The 15481-nt window shown below is 49.4% G+C and overlaps 1 protein-coding gene across 1 annotated transcript in view; it reads left to right on the top strand.

Annotated features, from left to right (window-relative positions):
• The window catches only part of CFAP97 (cilia and flagella associated protein 97), a 33647-nt gene extending 19957 nt beyond the window's left edge, over positions 1 to 13690 (top strand). The window contains exons 3-5 of the mRNA XM_029077026.2: positions 3192 to 3457; positions 10241 to 10391; positions 12724 to 13690. Of these exons, the coding sequence (XP_028932859.1) occupies positions 3192 to 3457; positions 10241 to 10391; positions 12724 to 13127 (821 nt within the window). The 3' untranslated portion in view covers positions 13128 to 13690. The remainder of the gene's footprint in view (positions 1 to 3191; positions 3458 to 10240; positions 10392 to 12723) is intronic.
• Positions 13691 to 15481: the final 1791 nt, after the last annotated feature.

Genomic DNA, 15481 nt, shown 5'->3' on the forward strand with positions numbered 1-15481 from the left:
CTCTTTTCCACTAGACCACACTGTCCTCAAAGGCAAGAGTAGTCATAGTAAAGGGATTTGAGTGTTCACCGGGTACAGTACACTGTACTAAACCCTTAGGAAAGAACAACAGAAGCACGAGATGCTTTTACATTCCAATGGGAGAGCCAAACATACAAATCTTTACAAATAGAGTGATCAAAATAAATGAACTGTGCAGTAGATTGTATCTGTGCTGAAGGAAAGTATAAGCAAGTGAGGACCGTACAATCCAATAATAATAAAAATTGTTTACGCGCACACTCTGTGCCAAGCTGAGAGAGCTATGATGTAGTTTAAACACAGTCCCTGATTCACGTGGGATTCGATCTTAAATAGGACTCCCCGTTTTACAGATGAGGGAACTGAGGCCTGGAGAAGTGAAGTGAGTTGACCAAGGTCACACGGAAGAAAAGTGGTGGAGCGCGGGATGCCTGTGCTCTCTCCACTAACATGCACTGTTTCTCTTGGAGATAAATGTACAGAATTATTTGTGGTAGTGGGGCCAGTAGGTAGAACGAGAATCAACAGGTAGTGGTCTAAAAATGCCGGGTTGAAATATCTGAATAAATTGACTATACAATTGGGTATTCATAAATGCCGAGGATGGGTATAGTATGTAATCAAATCAATCAATTCGAAGTAGGGCTTGGGAGAGAACAGTAGAATCATTCATTCATTCATTCAATTCATTCAATAGTATTTATTGAGCGCTTACTAGGTGCAGAGCACTGGACTAAGCGCTTGGGATGAACAAGTCGGCGACAGATAGAGACGGTCCCTGCCGTTTGACGGGCTTGCGGTCTGATCGGGGGAGACGGACAGACAAGAACGATGGCGATAAATAGAGTCAAGGGGAAGAACATCTCGTAAAAACAACGGCGACTAAATAGAATCGAGGCGATGTACAATTCATTAACAAAATAAATAGGGTAACGAAAATATATACAGTTGAGCGGATGAGTACAGTGCTGTGGGGATGGGAAGGGAGAGGTGGAGGAGCAGAGGGAAAAGGGGAAAAAGAGGGTTTAGCTGCGAAGAGGTAAAGGGGGGGTGGCAGAGGGAGTAGAGGGAGAAGAGGAGCTCAGTCTGGGAAGGCCTCTTGGAGGAGGTGAGTTTTAAGTAGGGTTTCGAAAAGGGAAAGAGAATCAGTTTGGCGGAGGTGAGGAGGGAGGGCGTTCCGGGACCGCGGGAGGACGCGGCCCGGGGGTCGACGGGACGGGCGAGACCGAGGGACGGTGAGGAGGCGGGCGGCGGAGGAGCGGACCGTGCGGGGTGGGTGGTAGAAAGAGAGAAGGGAGGAGAGGTAGGAAGGGGCAAGGTGACGGAGAGCCTCGAAGCCTAGAGTGAGGAGTTTTTGTTTGGAGCGGAGGTCGATAGGCAACCACCGGAGTTGTTTAAGAAGGGGAGTGACGTGCCCAGATCGTTTCTGCGGGAAGATGAGCCGGGCGGCGGAGTGAAGAATAGACCGGAGCGGGGCGAGAGAGGAGGAAGGGAGGTCAGAGAGAAGGCTGACACGGTAGTCTAGCCGGGATATAACGAGAATATACTGAGAATATACTGATAGAATCAGTAGTGATGATCCCTGCTTCAGTCAATCAGTGGTATATTTTGAATGCTTATTGTGTCTAGAGCACTTGAGAGAATGCAAAAGAGTAAGTAGACACAATCCCTGCCCTTAAGGAATCTACAATCTGGTGGAGGAGATTGGTATTAAAATAAAATACAGGTAGTATAAAGATATGAAAGTGCAGGTAGTATAAAGATATGGTTATAATGAGAAGAATAAGTACGTAAGTATATAAGTGCTGGGGGAGTGGGGTGAATACCGAAATGATTAGGAGGTGCAGATTTAATTGCACCTTGATTCTATTTATTGCTATTGTTTTTGTCTGTCTGTCTGTCTCCCCCGATTAGATTGTAAGCCCGTCAAGCCTGCCTCTATCTGTTACCGATTTGTACATTCCAAGCACTTAGTACAGTGCTCTGCACATAGCGCTCAATAAATACTATTGAATGAATGAATGAATTTAAGCACATGGGTGATTGTAAGATCAGCTAGGGAGACTATAAAGTGGAGAGATTAGAAATGAAAGAGAAGACCACTCAGTGGAGATTGAGATTTCAGGTGGGCTTTGAAATCGGGGAGAGCAGTGACCTTTCAGAAATGAATGGGCCAGGAGGTTTGGTGGGAGGACTGTTGAGTCGATGTGAGTTGAGATCCTAGAAATTAACTGAGGAAAGCTTCAGAAAGGAAGTGGGATTTTTAGAAGAACTACAGTCTGGAGGATTTGCAGGGAGGGAGTTCCAGGTCAGGGGAGCAGTGCGAGCGAAGGGTCGGAGGCGGTTAGATGGAGAGCTTGGGAATGATAATAATAATAATGTTGGTATTTGTTAAGCGCTTACTATGTGCCGAGCACTGTTCTAAGCGCGGGGGTAGATTCAGGATAATCAGGTTGTCCCACGTGAGGTTCACACTCTTCATCCTCATTTTACAGATGAGGTAACTGAGGCACCGAGAAGTGAAGTGACGGGCCCGAAGTCGCCCAGCTTACAGGTGGCGGAGCCGGGATTAGAACCCATGACCTCCGACTCCTAAACCCGGGCTCTTTCCACTGAGCCACACTGCTTCTCATCATCAGCGGTATGTACCGAGTGCTTACTGTGTGCACAGCACTGTACTAAGCACTTGGGAGAGTCCGGTACAGCAGAGTTGGCAGACGTGTTCCCTGCCCGCAACGGGTTTGTAGTCTAGAGGTGTTGAGTGTTTATTACGTGTTAAGCACTGTACTAAGCGCCGAGGTAGATACGAGATGACCAGGTTGGACCAGTACCTACTCGGGGCTCATAATCTAAGTAGGGGGGAGACCAAGTTGAGTGAAGAGAACGTGCAGGGGAAGAGAAGATGAGGCAGCAGGGAAGGCGGAGAACCTCAAAGCGAAGAGTTCGGGGTTTCCGTCTGATGATGAGGGAGGCGGACGGTCGTTGGAGGGTCCTGAGGAGGGGAGAGGCAGGTGCCGAGAGACTCTTTGGGAAAACGATACCCAGTCATAGTACGGACTGAAAGGGCGAGAGATTAAACAAAGAAGTCTCAAAGCCTCATTATTCCAGTAGTAAAGACGTTTGTGTAGGAATGCTTTTCAACCAGGGATTTTTTTCTGTTTTTCTTAAAGCGCTCCTGTATTTGGATAAAAAGGAGAAGCAAAAACAGGGCCCCGAACCGTCCTCGGGGCCAAAGAGAAACTACACATTTTCCAATGAGGAAATCCGAAGGATTGACAGGGAAAACCAAAGACTGGTAACCGAGCTAATGAGACAGGCGGATTATCCTCGAAACAAGAGTTCCGGACCTAAGAAATTGGTTGAACCCCTCCCTAAGCTATACCACAGTGCCCTCAACAGACAGAAGGAACAGCAAAGGATCGAAAGAGAGAATTGGGTAAGTCCATTTCTGGCTCTTCCAGGAAGAAGTGAGTTTCACCTGGACTCCGGGAATCGACCGGCTGAGTTAGAGAGAATAATAATAATTGTGGTATTTGTTGAGCGCTTACTATATGTCAGGAACTGTACTGGGCACTGGGGTGGAGACAAGCAAATAGGCTCGGACCCAGTCCCTGTCCCTTATGGGGCTCATGGTCTCAATCCCCATTTTACAGATGAGGTAACTGAGGCACAGAGAATAATAATAATAGAGAAGCAACATGGCTCAGTGGAAAGGGCACGGGCTTAGGAGTCAGAGGTCATGGGTTCTAATCCTGTGTGACTTGGGGCAGGTCACTTCACTTCAGAAGCAGCGTGGCTCAGTGGAAAGAGCCTAGGCTTCGGAGTGAGAGGTCATAGGTTCGACTCCCGGCTCTGCCACTTGTCAGCTGTGTGACTGTGGGCAAGTCACTTAACTTCTCTGTGCCTCATCAACCTCATCTGTAAAATGGGGATTAACTGTGAGCCTCACGTGGGACGACCTGGTTACCCTGTATCTCCCCCAGCGCTTAGAACAGTGCTCTGCACATAGTAAGCACTTAACAAATACCAACATTATTATTCTCGGTGCCTCAGTGACCTCATCTGTAAAATGGGGATTAAGACTGTGAGCCTCATTAAGACTGTGAGCCTCATGTGGGACAACCTAATTACCCTGTATCTGAGGAAAGGGTAGATTTTAGCAATGTTGTCTGACTGACAGCGTTTAGTGATAGAGTGACTTTGTGGGTTGAATGAGAGAGTGGAGTCAAAAATAATTCCAAGGTTACGGGCTTGGGAGACAGGAAGGATAGCGGTGCCGTCTACAATAATGGGAAAGGAGGACATCCAAGTGAAGTGACTTGCCCAAGGTCATCCAGCAAGCAGTTGACAGAGCCAGGATTAGAATCCAGGTCTTCTGACTCCCAGGTCCAGGCTTTTTCCACTAGGCCTTGTTGCTTCTGCTGTGCTCTGTCTTTTGTACCTCTGCATCCTTCAGGGGTAGGGTAGGAACAGTCGGAGGGAGTGGGGAGGAAGGACGGGGCAGTCAGGGTCTTGGGGAATTTTTTTTCTGCTGCTGACAGTGACCTGTGAGGTAAAAATTGTTGTCTTCCCTTTCTCCTTCACCCCGTACTTAGCTGGCCAGAAGCCTAAGCCTTAGGTTAGTGTTAACAGTGCGCTCCCGGCCTCCTTCCATCCCCCCATATACACACCGCACCCCGCTTTGGGTCTAACATCATGTCGGGCGCAATCGGACAGCTGCGGGTTGTCGGGAGAGCGTTTCCTAATAATGATAATGATGGTACTTGTTAAGCGCTTACTATGTGCAGAGCACTGTTCTAAGCACTGGGGTAGACACAGGGAAATCAGGTTGTCCCACGTGGGGCTCACAGACTTCATCCCCATTTTACAGATGAGGTAACTGAGGCACAGAGAAGTGAAGCGACTTGCCCACAGTCACACAGCTGGCAAGTGGCAGAGCCGGGATTTGAACTCATGACCTCTGACTCCAAAGCCCGGGCTCTTTCCACTGAGCCACGCTGCTTCTAATAATAATAGTGTTGGTATTTGTTAAGTGCTTACTATGTGCAGAGCACTGTTCTAAGCGCTGGGGTAGATCCAAGGTAATCAGATTGTCCCACGTGAGGCTCACAGTTAATCCCCATTTTACAGATAAGGTAACTGAGACCCAGAGAAGCGAAGTGACTTGCCTACAGTCACCCAGCTGACAAGTGGCAGAGCCGGGATTCGAACCCATGACCTCTGACTCCCAAGCTCGGGCTCTTTCCGCCGAGCCACGCTGCTTCTCACATTGTGCTGCCGTGATACATCGCGAAGATGAACCCCTCTGGCCGAACTGACTCTTCTCTCAATAACCTGAGGGGGTCCGGTGGAGCGTCGAGCCTCACCAGATGAGCAAAGGCTTGACTTTTCCAGCCCTCATTTAGAGCTTGACCTGGAAAACACAGCGTCTGGCACATAGTAAGCGCTTAACAAGTAGCATCATTATTCAAGCGCTCTTGTAGTGCGGAATCCCTGCTTTAGGTGGCGCCACAACCTTCCTGTTCTTGCAAACTATGAAAATGGAAAGAACAATTTATTTCCTTCCATCCAGCAGGGTTGGGGTTTTTTTTTTAATGGTATTTGATAAGCCCTTACTAAATAATAATGTTGGTATTTGTTAAGCGCTTACTATGTGCAGAGCACTGTTCTAAGCGCTGGGGAGACACAAGGGAATCAGGTTGTCCCATGTGGGGCTCACAGTCTTAATCCCCATTTCACAAATGAGGTCACTGAGGCACAGAGAAGTTAAGTGACTTGCCCACAGTCACACAGCTGACAAGTGGCCGAGCCGAGCCTAAATGCCAGGCACTGTACTTTAGCACTGCAAGCTAATCAGGCTGGACCCATTCCTCCATGGGGCTTACAGTCTTAAACCCCCATTCATTCATTCAATTCATGCAGTCGTATTTATTGCGCGCTTACTGTGTGCAGAGCACTGTACTAAGGGTTTGAGAAGTAAAATTCAGCAACAGATAGAGACAATCCCTGCCCACAACGGGCTCACAGTCTAGGAGCAGCGTGGCTCAGTGGAAAGAGCCCGGGCTTTCGAGTCAGAGGTCATGGGTTCGAATCCCGGCTCTGCCACTTGTCAGCTGGGTGACTGTGGGCAGGTCACTTAACTTCTTTGGGTCTCAGTTCCCTGATCTGTAAAATGGGGATTAACTGTGAGCCTCCCGTGGGATGACCTGATGACCCTGAATCTACCCCAGCGCTTAAAACAGTGCTCTGCACATAATAAGCACTTAACAAATGCCAACATTATTATTATTAGAAGGGCGCTCGGCCCCATTTTATGGGTGAGGTAACTGAGGCGCAGAGAAGTGACTTGTCCAAGGACACACAGCACACAGGGGCTCTCGTGCCCCAAACACACCTGGGGCACAGCACGGCACTTACGGAACAGACTTGCGGGGAGGGGACGTTTGGGAGAAAAGGTTAAGTGACCTTGAGCAAGTCATTTAACTTCTCTATGCCTTAGTTACCTCATCTGTAAAATGGGGACTAAGACTGTGAGTCCCATATGGGACGGGGACTCTGGCCAACCTGATTAGCCTGTTCCAGTGCTGAGAACGGTAATTGACACAAAGTAAGTGCTTAATAAGTACCGTTATTATTATTATGTGAAGAGATTATGGTCGCAGAGAGGGATTTCAGAGCGGGTGAAGGTAGAGGTTAAACGGTGACTAGAGATGAGTTAGAGTGTGTGTCCAAGTTGGTGAGTAGGTGTAGGTGGTGTAGAGCAGGAGGTCAGCGGAGTTGAGGAGTAAGAGGAAGCAGGCAGTGGAGTATGTTTTGTTCCCATTTGTTCTTGACTTTTTGCAGTGTTCATGTGACTCTGGGAACAGTGAAATGGGAGAGGATAGAATGTTAATGAACAGGAACAGGTGTCGGTGCTCAAGAGCGAGTTTCTCGCAGTCTGCCCTGGTCTGCCCCCGTCTCCCCTCTGGGGCGGAGACGGGAGAGGGGAACCAAGAGGTCGAGGGAAGCTTTCTCTGCAGGGATAAAACCAAATTTTATTTTTTCCCTAACGGATTTTAGTTCAGAAGTGAAAACGTTTTCTAAACTTGAAAATGATCCCCGACAGCCTGTGAGCTCATTCAGGAATTTGCATCCTCATCAGTCTCCAGAAACAGCTTTTTCTCTGCTCTCCAAATCTCGGGCATTTGGTTGAAGTGGCATGCATGATTATGGCAGAGGTTATTGGAAGTGGGCCTCCGTCATCAAAGTCACTGACTCAATCGGCTAATGGAAGGAAGGGTAGAAAGTGCATCACTGACGGCGAGGGTGGTTGACGGGGGGGGACAGAGATGAGTGTGGGTGTCCAGGGGGACGACGACGAGGGCGGGTGATCGGGGGATGACGGGGCGAGCGTTCAGGGGGGCCGAGGGGCGAGGGCAGTGGGCGAGGGGGACGACAGCGAGGGCAGGTGGCCAAGGGGACAATCAGCCCACAGTTCCTCCTTCCATCCTGGTGCCTCACCTGAGACCCCAGGCCGTGGGCCGCAGGGCTGACCCAGAATGACATTTCTCCAGTGAATTCTTCACAAATAACCATTGATCCAAAATAATGACCACCGGCCAAAAACGACAAACATAGTTCAGTCACGGCCTGGGAAATAATTGCAAACCAGGGACTCACCCACAAGAGTTTCATCTTGTAGAAACAACGTGGCATAGTGGGTAGAGCACAGGTCTGAGACTCAGAAGGTCGTCGCTTCTAACCGTTAAGGCTCAAACTGTTAAGGCTTCCCTGAGAGAATAGAATTGAAATGGGATTTAATCTAAAATAACAAAATAAAATAAAGGTTTTTATGGGCAAGTCACTTCACTTCTCTGTGCCTCAGTTACCTCATCTGAAATGGGGATTGAGACCGAGGCCACGTGGGACGGGGACTGTGTCCAACCTGATTTGCTTGTATCTACCCCAGCACTTAATACAGTGCCCGACACATAGTAAGTGCTTAACGAATACCATCGATATTATTATTATCCGCTTCACCAGTTCCCAACCTAACCCCATCCACTCTCCCTGACCCTGAACCTGTTGTCTGCCCTCCCCGCCCCCCCGCCTACCTTCACTCAGAAGGAACAAAGCAAGATCCATGGACGTTCTCCCTCCAACCAACCCCCCTCACTGCCAGCCCTCCAAAGGCGAGGCTAGGCGTGGTTCCCCGTCCCAGTCAGAAAGCCGTCCTCTCCAGATTGCCTCTCGGCTTCTTCAGGAGACCAGTTAACCCGGGTGAGGGAACGGAGCCAGCGGACAGGCCACTTCCTTTTCGGCCACACCCCCGGGGAACTCATCTCTCACCGAGGTTAACGAGGACCGGTTCTAGAGAACCACAGCCACGATACGTGAATCGGAACTGAGGGTCCCACGAGGACACACCCCAGGTTTGGCATTCGACACGGAAGTCGGCCGGAAGACTTCTAGTTTATCGGTTTAGTGGCTGCGAACGGTTCGGTCCGGGAAGAGTCAGCGGTCCGAAGGACCTGTTGTTGGGGCGAGTGTTTGAAGCCCGGGGTAGCCCCCGTGCCGACGAATTTGCTTTCAGAGCAGATCTATTCCTAGCCGTGGCCCGTCCTTTGACTTCTGCTTAGCTGGGAGGTATCTGTTTGCCAAACTCCCTGGCGGTTGAGTGTTGGCACATCTCAGCCCCGATGACCTCTTCTCCCCTAGGGAGCTTTTCATCTCCGCCAACTAGCCGTGTCAGCTGACAAAGAGGTGGAAAATCCTCTGGGGTTTTCTGTCAGAAGTGAAAATTTAAAAGACGCTTTGTGAATGCACATCTTATTTGTTTGGCATTTAACGGTCTTCTGTTGTTGTACAGTAACTCAATGAATAGAAGAGGGTAAAATAGACCCATTGATTGGCTCATAATCATTGTTCTCCTGCCCTCCTATAGGTTGGGTGGGGGGCCTGCTTAGAGTAAGAAAAGGGAGTGGGAGCTTTTTTTTTCAACTGATATTTGCTAAGCGCTTACTATGTGCCAGGCACAGTATTAAGTACTGGGGTAGATCCAAGCTAATTAGGTTGGACACAGTCCATGGCCCACAGCCCTCCTTTCCTCTTCTCTCACTCCCTTCTGTGTCGCCCTGACTGCCTCCCTTTATTCATCTCCCCTCCCAGCCCCACAGCATTTAAATACAAAGCTGTAATTTTACTTATTTTTATTAATCCCGTCTCCCTCTTTAGACTATAAGCTCATTGTAGAAAGGGAATGTGTCTGTTTTTTGTTATATTGTATTCTCCTAAACGCTTAGTTCAGTGCTCTGCACAGAGTAAGCGCTCAATAAATACAATTGACTGAGCTACGAAGAGTAATATCCACATTCACAAGTTTAGAGTAGTGTCTTTAATCAGCACTTTGCCCTCATCTCTACAAGACCTCGAAACTTAATGAGGCAGAAAACTGCTACAAAATGGCCACTTAGCAAACAATTCAGCTGAGTAAATCAAAATCCAGTTCAATGAACTGCACCCTGATCCTCAGAGTAATATGAGAGAAGATATAGAAGCAGCATGATCTAGTGGACAGAACCCATGCCTGGGAGTCAGTGGACCTGGATTCTAACTCCAGATCTGCCACTTGCCTGCTCTATGATCTTGGACAAGTCACTTCACTTCTCTGGGCCTCAGTTTCCTCAACTGTAAAGTGGGGCTTCTCCCTCCTTCTTAGACTGAGAGCCCCGTGCGGGACAGGACTCCGTCTGACCTGATTGATTTACATGTATTCCAGCACTTAGAACAGTGACACATAATAAGTGTGTAATAAATACCATAAAACAAAAAATAAAATAATGAAGAATAATGAAGTGAGCTGGGAGTCAGGAGACCTGTGAACTTGTCCCAGTGCTGCTGTGTGACCTTTCTGGGCCTCACTTTCCTCCTCTGGAAAGTGAGACAAAAATATCTGCCTCATCCTGCTTCCTGGAAGTGTTGTGAGGATAAAATGAGAAAAATGACGTGGGAGCTCTTTGGGTAAATGAAAGCACTCGAGAAAAAGCACGACCTATAAAGATTTGGATTTTTTGAAAATATTTTGTAATCTGTTAACTGTGTCTTTCCTACGTCGTGTTGGCTCTTGATTAGAAGTGGTTTCCCCATCTTTTAGGCAAATGAGCCTGGGGTGTCCCAGTTTGGAGGTTTAGGAAGGCTCGGCCTCATGTTTCTAACTGTGAGTTGGTTGTCTTTAACGAAGGCTTTATTGAAGAGGCTTGAAGCGGTGAAGCCGTCGGCGGGGATGACGCGAGCGGAGCAGTTGAATGACTACTACCGGCAGATGGGCTACTTAAACATTTCCCCTCCCACAAGCTGGTTGCAACCCAGGATGCCCCAGACCTGCCCTTCCAGTAAGTGGATTTGCTCCTTTGGCACATAGTAGGTGGCAATTACTCTCCCCGCCCTCAGAGCCTTATTGAAGGCTCATCTCTTTCAAGAGGATTTGCCTAAATGAGTCCTCTTTTCCTCTTCTCCCACTCCCTTCTGCGTCACCCTGACTTGCTCCCTTTATTCATCCTCTCAGCCCCGCAGCACTTATGTACATATCTGTAATTTATTTACATTAATGTCTGTCTCCCCCTCTAGACCGGAAGCTCGTTGCAGACACGGACTATGTCTTTTCATTGTTATATTGTATTCTCCCAAGCGCTTAATATAATGCTCTGCACACAGTAAGCACTCAGAAAATACGATTGACTGACTGACATGGCTAGAAGCAGCATAATCTAGTGGATAGAGCCATGGGCCTGGAAGTCAGGAGGATCTGGGTTCTAATCCCAGCTCTACCACTTGTCTGCTATGTGACCTTGGGCAAGTCACTTCATTTCTCTGTGCCCCAGTTACCTCATCTGTGAAATGGAGATTCAGCCTGTAAGCCCCATGTGGGACAAGGACTGTGTCCAGCCTGATTACTTAGTATCTACCCCAGTGCTTAAAACAGTGCCTGGCACGTAGTAAATGCTTAACAAATACCATTTTTTTAAAAAAAAGTCCGTGCCTCAGGATGATGGCCCTGTCGTAATTCAACTTTGAATCTTCTCCTCCGCTGGCCTGAGGGCTTGGGGCAGGCTAGTGCATCTTTCTGGTTTTACAGTTGGTGTCTTATTCTTTTTCCACCCCCAACAAACGCACACCCACACCCCACCACCACCCCACCACGCCCCCAGAAACAGCCAGTGTGGCCATGGCAGAGAAGCCAATAGGTGAGATTCGCTGGCAACGGTCCAGCTACTCTAGACTTCGCCTCTCAAAAAAGGGAAGGGCAGCTTCAAGGCCTTCTCGGTTTCTTGACCAGTCACCTGCCTTTTACCTCTGAGGTTGGCAGCTAACCCTAGAGGCCTCAGATTCCCCTGCCAGGGTCCTGGGCTTAGTCCAGTGCCTCGTACCCAATGGGCACTCAGTAAGAATGATGGTATGCATTAAGCAGTTATTATGTGCCAAGCGCCTGAGGTAGATACAAGATCATCAGGTTGGACACAATCCCTGCCTCATATGGGGGACACAGTCTAAGCGAGAAGGAGAACAGGAATGGAATCCCCATTTTACAGATGAGGAAACTAAAGCACAAAGAAGTTGCCCAAGGACTCACAGCAGGCAAGTGGCAGAACTGGGATTAGAACCTAGGTCCTCTGACTCAAAGGCCCGGACTCTTTCTGGTAGGCCCGTGCTGCTTCGCGATAATCGGTAAATGTCTTTACTTGGACTGACTCAGGCCCAACTACCGGGGGCCCACAGGAGAGAAGGTAATCCTCCATGCGGGATAGTCGGGATCACCGACAAGAGGCCAGAGCTAAGGCTGAGCTGCCGGGATGCTTGCCTGCTTCCCACTCGCTGGGGATCCGGGAAGTGTCTTGCCTGTCATACCCCATTCATTCCCGAGTCCCTTTTCTCCCTCCTGACCCCTCCTGGAAAGATTCCAAACAAGAACCTGAAGGCCCCCTAAAACCTCCTTAACTCCTTACTTCCATCTAAAGTAATGCTCAGAGGTCATCCCAAACGTAAAACGTTTCAAAGCGGGTTTAGAAAACCAACCCTCAATTCCCATTTTAGAACTAAAACTAAAAGGTTGGAGGGAAATATGCTGGTTTCTGTATTTAACGATCATCATCCTCATCAAAGGTATTTAATAATAATGTTGGTATTTGTTAAGCGCTTACTATGTGCCGAGCACTGTTCTAAGCGCTGGGGTAGACATAGGGGAATCAGGTTGTCCCACGTGGGGCTCACAGTCTTAATCCCCATTTTACAGATGAGGGAACTGAGGCACAGAGAAGTTAAGTGACTTGCCCACAGTCACACAGCCGACAAGTGGCAGAGCCGGGATTCGAACTCATGAGCCCTGACTCCAAAGCCCGTGCTCTTTCCACTGAGCCACGCTGCTTCTCCTTATTATTGGGTGCTTACTGTGTGCGAGCCCTGGATTAAGCACTTGGGAGCGTATTAATTGTCTGACTCCCTGTCCAAACATAACATAAACAGGTTATATTGTACTCTCCCAAACACTAAGTGCAGTGCTCTGCACACAGTAAACTCTCAGGAAGTACGACTGAATGAATGAAAAAATGAATACAGAGGAAAAGAGTTGGTAGACACGTTCCCCGCCCACAACGAGCTTACAGTAGTCTAGAGGAAATGTTGTCTCTGGATCCTAATATTCTCTCATTCTATTTCTGTTTTTGCTAGGGGAAGCTACCAGGGATTCCCGCGTCCTCAGTGTGACTGGCAGCCCCCGGGTTCCCGGCAGCCCCCGGGTTCCGAGCAGCCCCCGGGGTTCCAGTGCCCCTAGGATTCCCAGGGTTCCCAGTGCCCCCAGGGTTCCCAGCACCCCCAAGATTCCCAGCGCTCCCAGGGTCCCCAGGACCCCCAGTGCTCCTACTTCAGCCCATGTCCCCACTGCAGCCAAGACCCCTGTGGTGCCCCAGATGCCCAGGATCCCATGCTCCCCAGTTTCCCCCAGGCTCCCCGACGCCCCATGCTCACCCCAGCCCCCCATTGCAGCAAGACCACTGTTACAGCCAGCGCGCCCGGGCCGCATGTTCACCTCCCCGACAAGCCCGTGTCCGATTCAGCCAATGGGGCGCTGCTGAAGCCCAGGAGTTCTCGCCGCCCAGTTGTCTGCCCATGAAAATATCTTTGGACCTGTGAACGTTCTCATCTACTTCGTCAGATTCCCAAGGGAGGCCGTTTGTAGATTACTGCAAGTCTCCGCGCAACGATGTATGAGGGTGTCGTTCAACTATTCAGAGAGGACCGCCGTTTACCGTTTCTCGTAAAGCCTGACGCAAAACTTGCTCTTACGAGTATAGTTATGTCTCCGATCAGTATTTCCCATGAGATAATAGGTATGACCAATGTGACCAGGGTTCTGAAATAGGAAGATGGCTGTAAATCTTATTTTCTCCAAGTCGAGCTAGGACTACCCCTTACTGTGTAAATAAATAGATTGCCATTTTTAGGATCTGACAAATTCTAAACCATTTAGGTCTTTCATTTCTGTAAACTAGCCGTTAGATAAGCCGATAAATTGATTTCCTCTATTTTGTATACGTTTTAGAATGGATGTAAGTATAAGGATGTAAACGATAAGGTTAAGGCACTTTAAAGAGGTTGGTTTTCACCGATCAATAAAATTTCTTATTTTGTCGTCTCCGATGAAGTTCAAATGTAGTTTCTAGGCCTGTTGGGGTTTCAAAGGCCTCCCTTGAAGTCGGCCAGTAGCATCCCGTGAGGCCCGAGTTGGGGCTGGTGGTTTTGACTCTTCTCTAGCAGGATCCCAGAGGCATCTGTCCCATTTGTCCTTGTCTTTTTTCAGATCTCTACCGAATGAAGACTGTCGGGGTCCGGAAACGCATCCTAAGCAGTGTGGCTTAGATAGAGCAGGGGCCTGGGAGTCAGAAGGACGTGGATTCTAATCCTAGCTTCACCACATGTCTGCTGTGTGACCTTGGGCAAGTCAGTTCACTTCTCTGGGCCTCAGTGACCTCATCTGTAAAATGGGGATTGAGACTGTGAGCCCCATGTGGGACAGGGATTGCGTCCAGTCCAATTTGCTGGTATCCACCCCAGCACTTAGTACGGTCCCTGGCGCATAGTAAGCGCTAAACAAATACCACAATTATTATTATTATGAGGCCCATGTTCTTTCCACTAGCCCATGCCACTTCTCAACTTCACCGCACCTATTGAGTCCTCTAGCTTTCCCTCCGCTGTCCACCACACCCTCTGACCTAAGCCCACCTCACCGTTTTCTCTTCCTTTTTCCCATTTCCCCAGTCTGGAGAGAGCCTCGTTCAGGTGTTGCCATTCGCCTCCCTCTGCCCTGCACCGAGCCTCCTCCTCCTCCCACCCTCCCGGCATCTGCTGCTGCTTGTTTCCTCAGTCTGGCCTTCGGGAGGTGGCCAGGGCACACCCAGCTCTGCTAGAAGGGCGGTCCCCTTGCAGCTCTGGCGATCGGGGAAACGCGCACGTGTCCGAGACGGCAACCGATCACCTCACCCGCCCCCACGGCCTGCTGGTCATTTCCCCAGCCGAGCAAGGATGCGCAGTGGAAATCCGCTGTCCTGCAGGGTTATGCCTGACCTGTCCGGCTCTGAAAACGAGCCTTTCCCTGTGAAGTTGGCTTGGGAGGTTGTCCCGGCTCCCCAGTCGTTTCAATCTGAGGTTTGAAATGGTCTCGGCACCTTCGTCATGTCTGAAAGGCTGCCATCATGGTAGCGTTGGTGCCAATGAAACCCCTTGTGCCCTTAGTGTGGTTGGAGGCTGTTGTGGCATCACCTCGGGGGGTTGGCTGGGGGTGGAGGAGACCATCCCAGGATGCAGGGGTAGAAGGATCCAAAAGAATGTTTTGGAGACGACAAGGGGACCTGTTGAGGGTAAGGCAGTGTCTCTCACTTTCATAGGTTGTTTCCATAGACTCTCAATCAGTGCCACTGATAGATTGACTTGGGGGTTCAGCGAAGGGGATTTCTGGGGTATAAAAAGTTCACTGCACTTTGGCTGGCAGAGGATTGAAGGAAAGGAGGAGAATGTCAGTCCTGTCCTGCCTCCTCAGAGAGCGAAACGGGATACAGACCCCTCCCCAAAGAGGAAAAACTGATGGAAAATCAAGATGGCTCACTCCTGATCCAGCTCAGAAGTGGATGAGTTTCACAGATTCCACAACGTTCTCCCGATCAGGAGATTGGAAATGAGAAGTGTGTCCTCGTGTGGATGGGCAGCTTCCTGGGGAGGCGATTCCAGGATTCTGGAGGCGTGAAGTCAGGTACGCATCACTGAGTAGGGGTGTTTATAGCACGAGACAGACCTCTGGGCTGGACTGGTCTACCCGAGGACAAGTATAAGGTTTGTCCGTCCTCTCATCACCACCATAGGGTCATGGCTGGGACTGTTGGAAGGTTTGCCCTCAAACTGGGGGTCAATTTTCAGGTGACCAGCTTTAAAA

This window comes from Ornithorhynchus anatinus, chromosome 12, assembly GCF_004115215.2.
Source record: "Ornithorhynchus anatinus isolate Pmale09 chromosome 12, mOrnAna1.pri.v4, whole genome shotgun sequence".
Taxonomy (NCBI): domain Eukaryota; kingdom Metazoa; phylum Chordata; class Mammalia; order Monotremata; family Ornithorhynchidae; genus Ornithorhynchus; species Ornithorhynchus anatinus.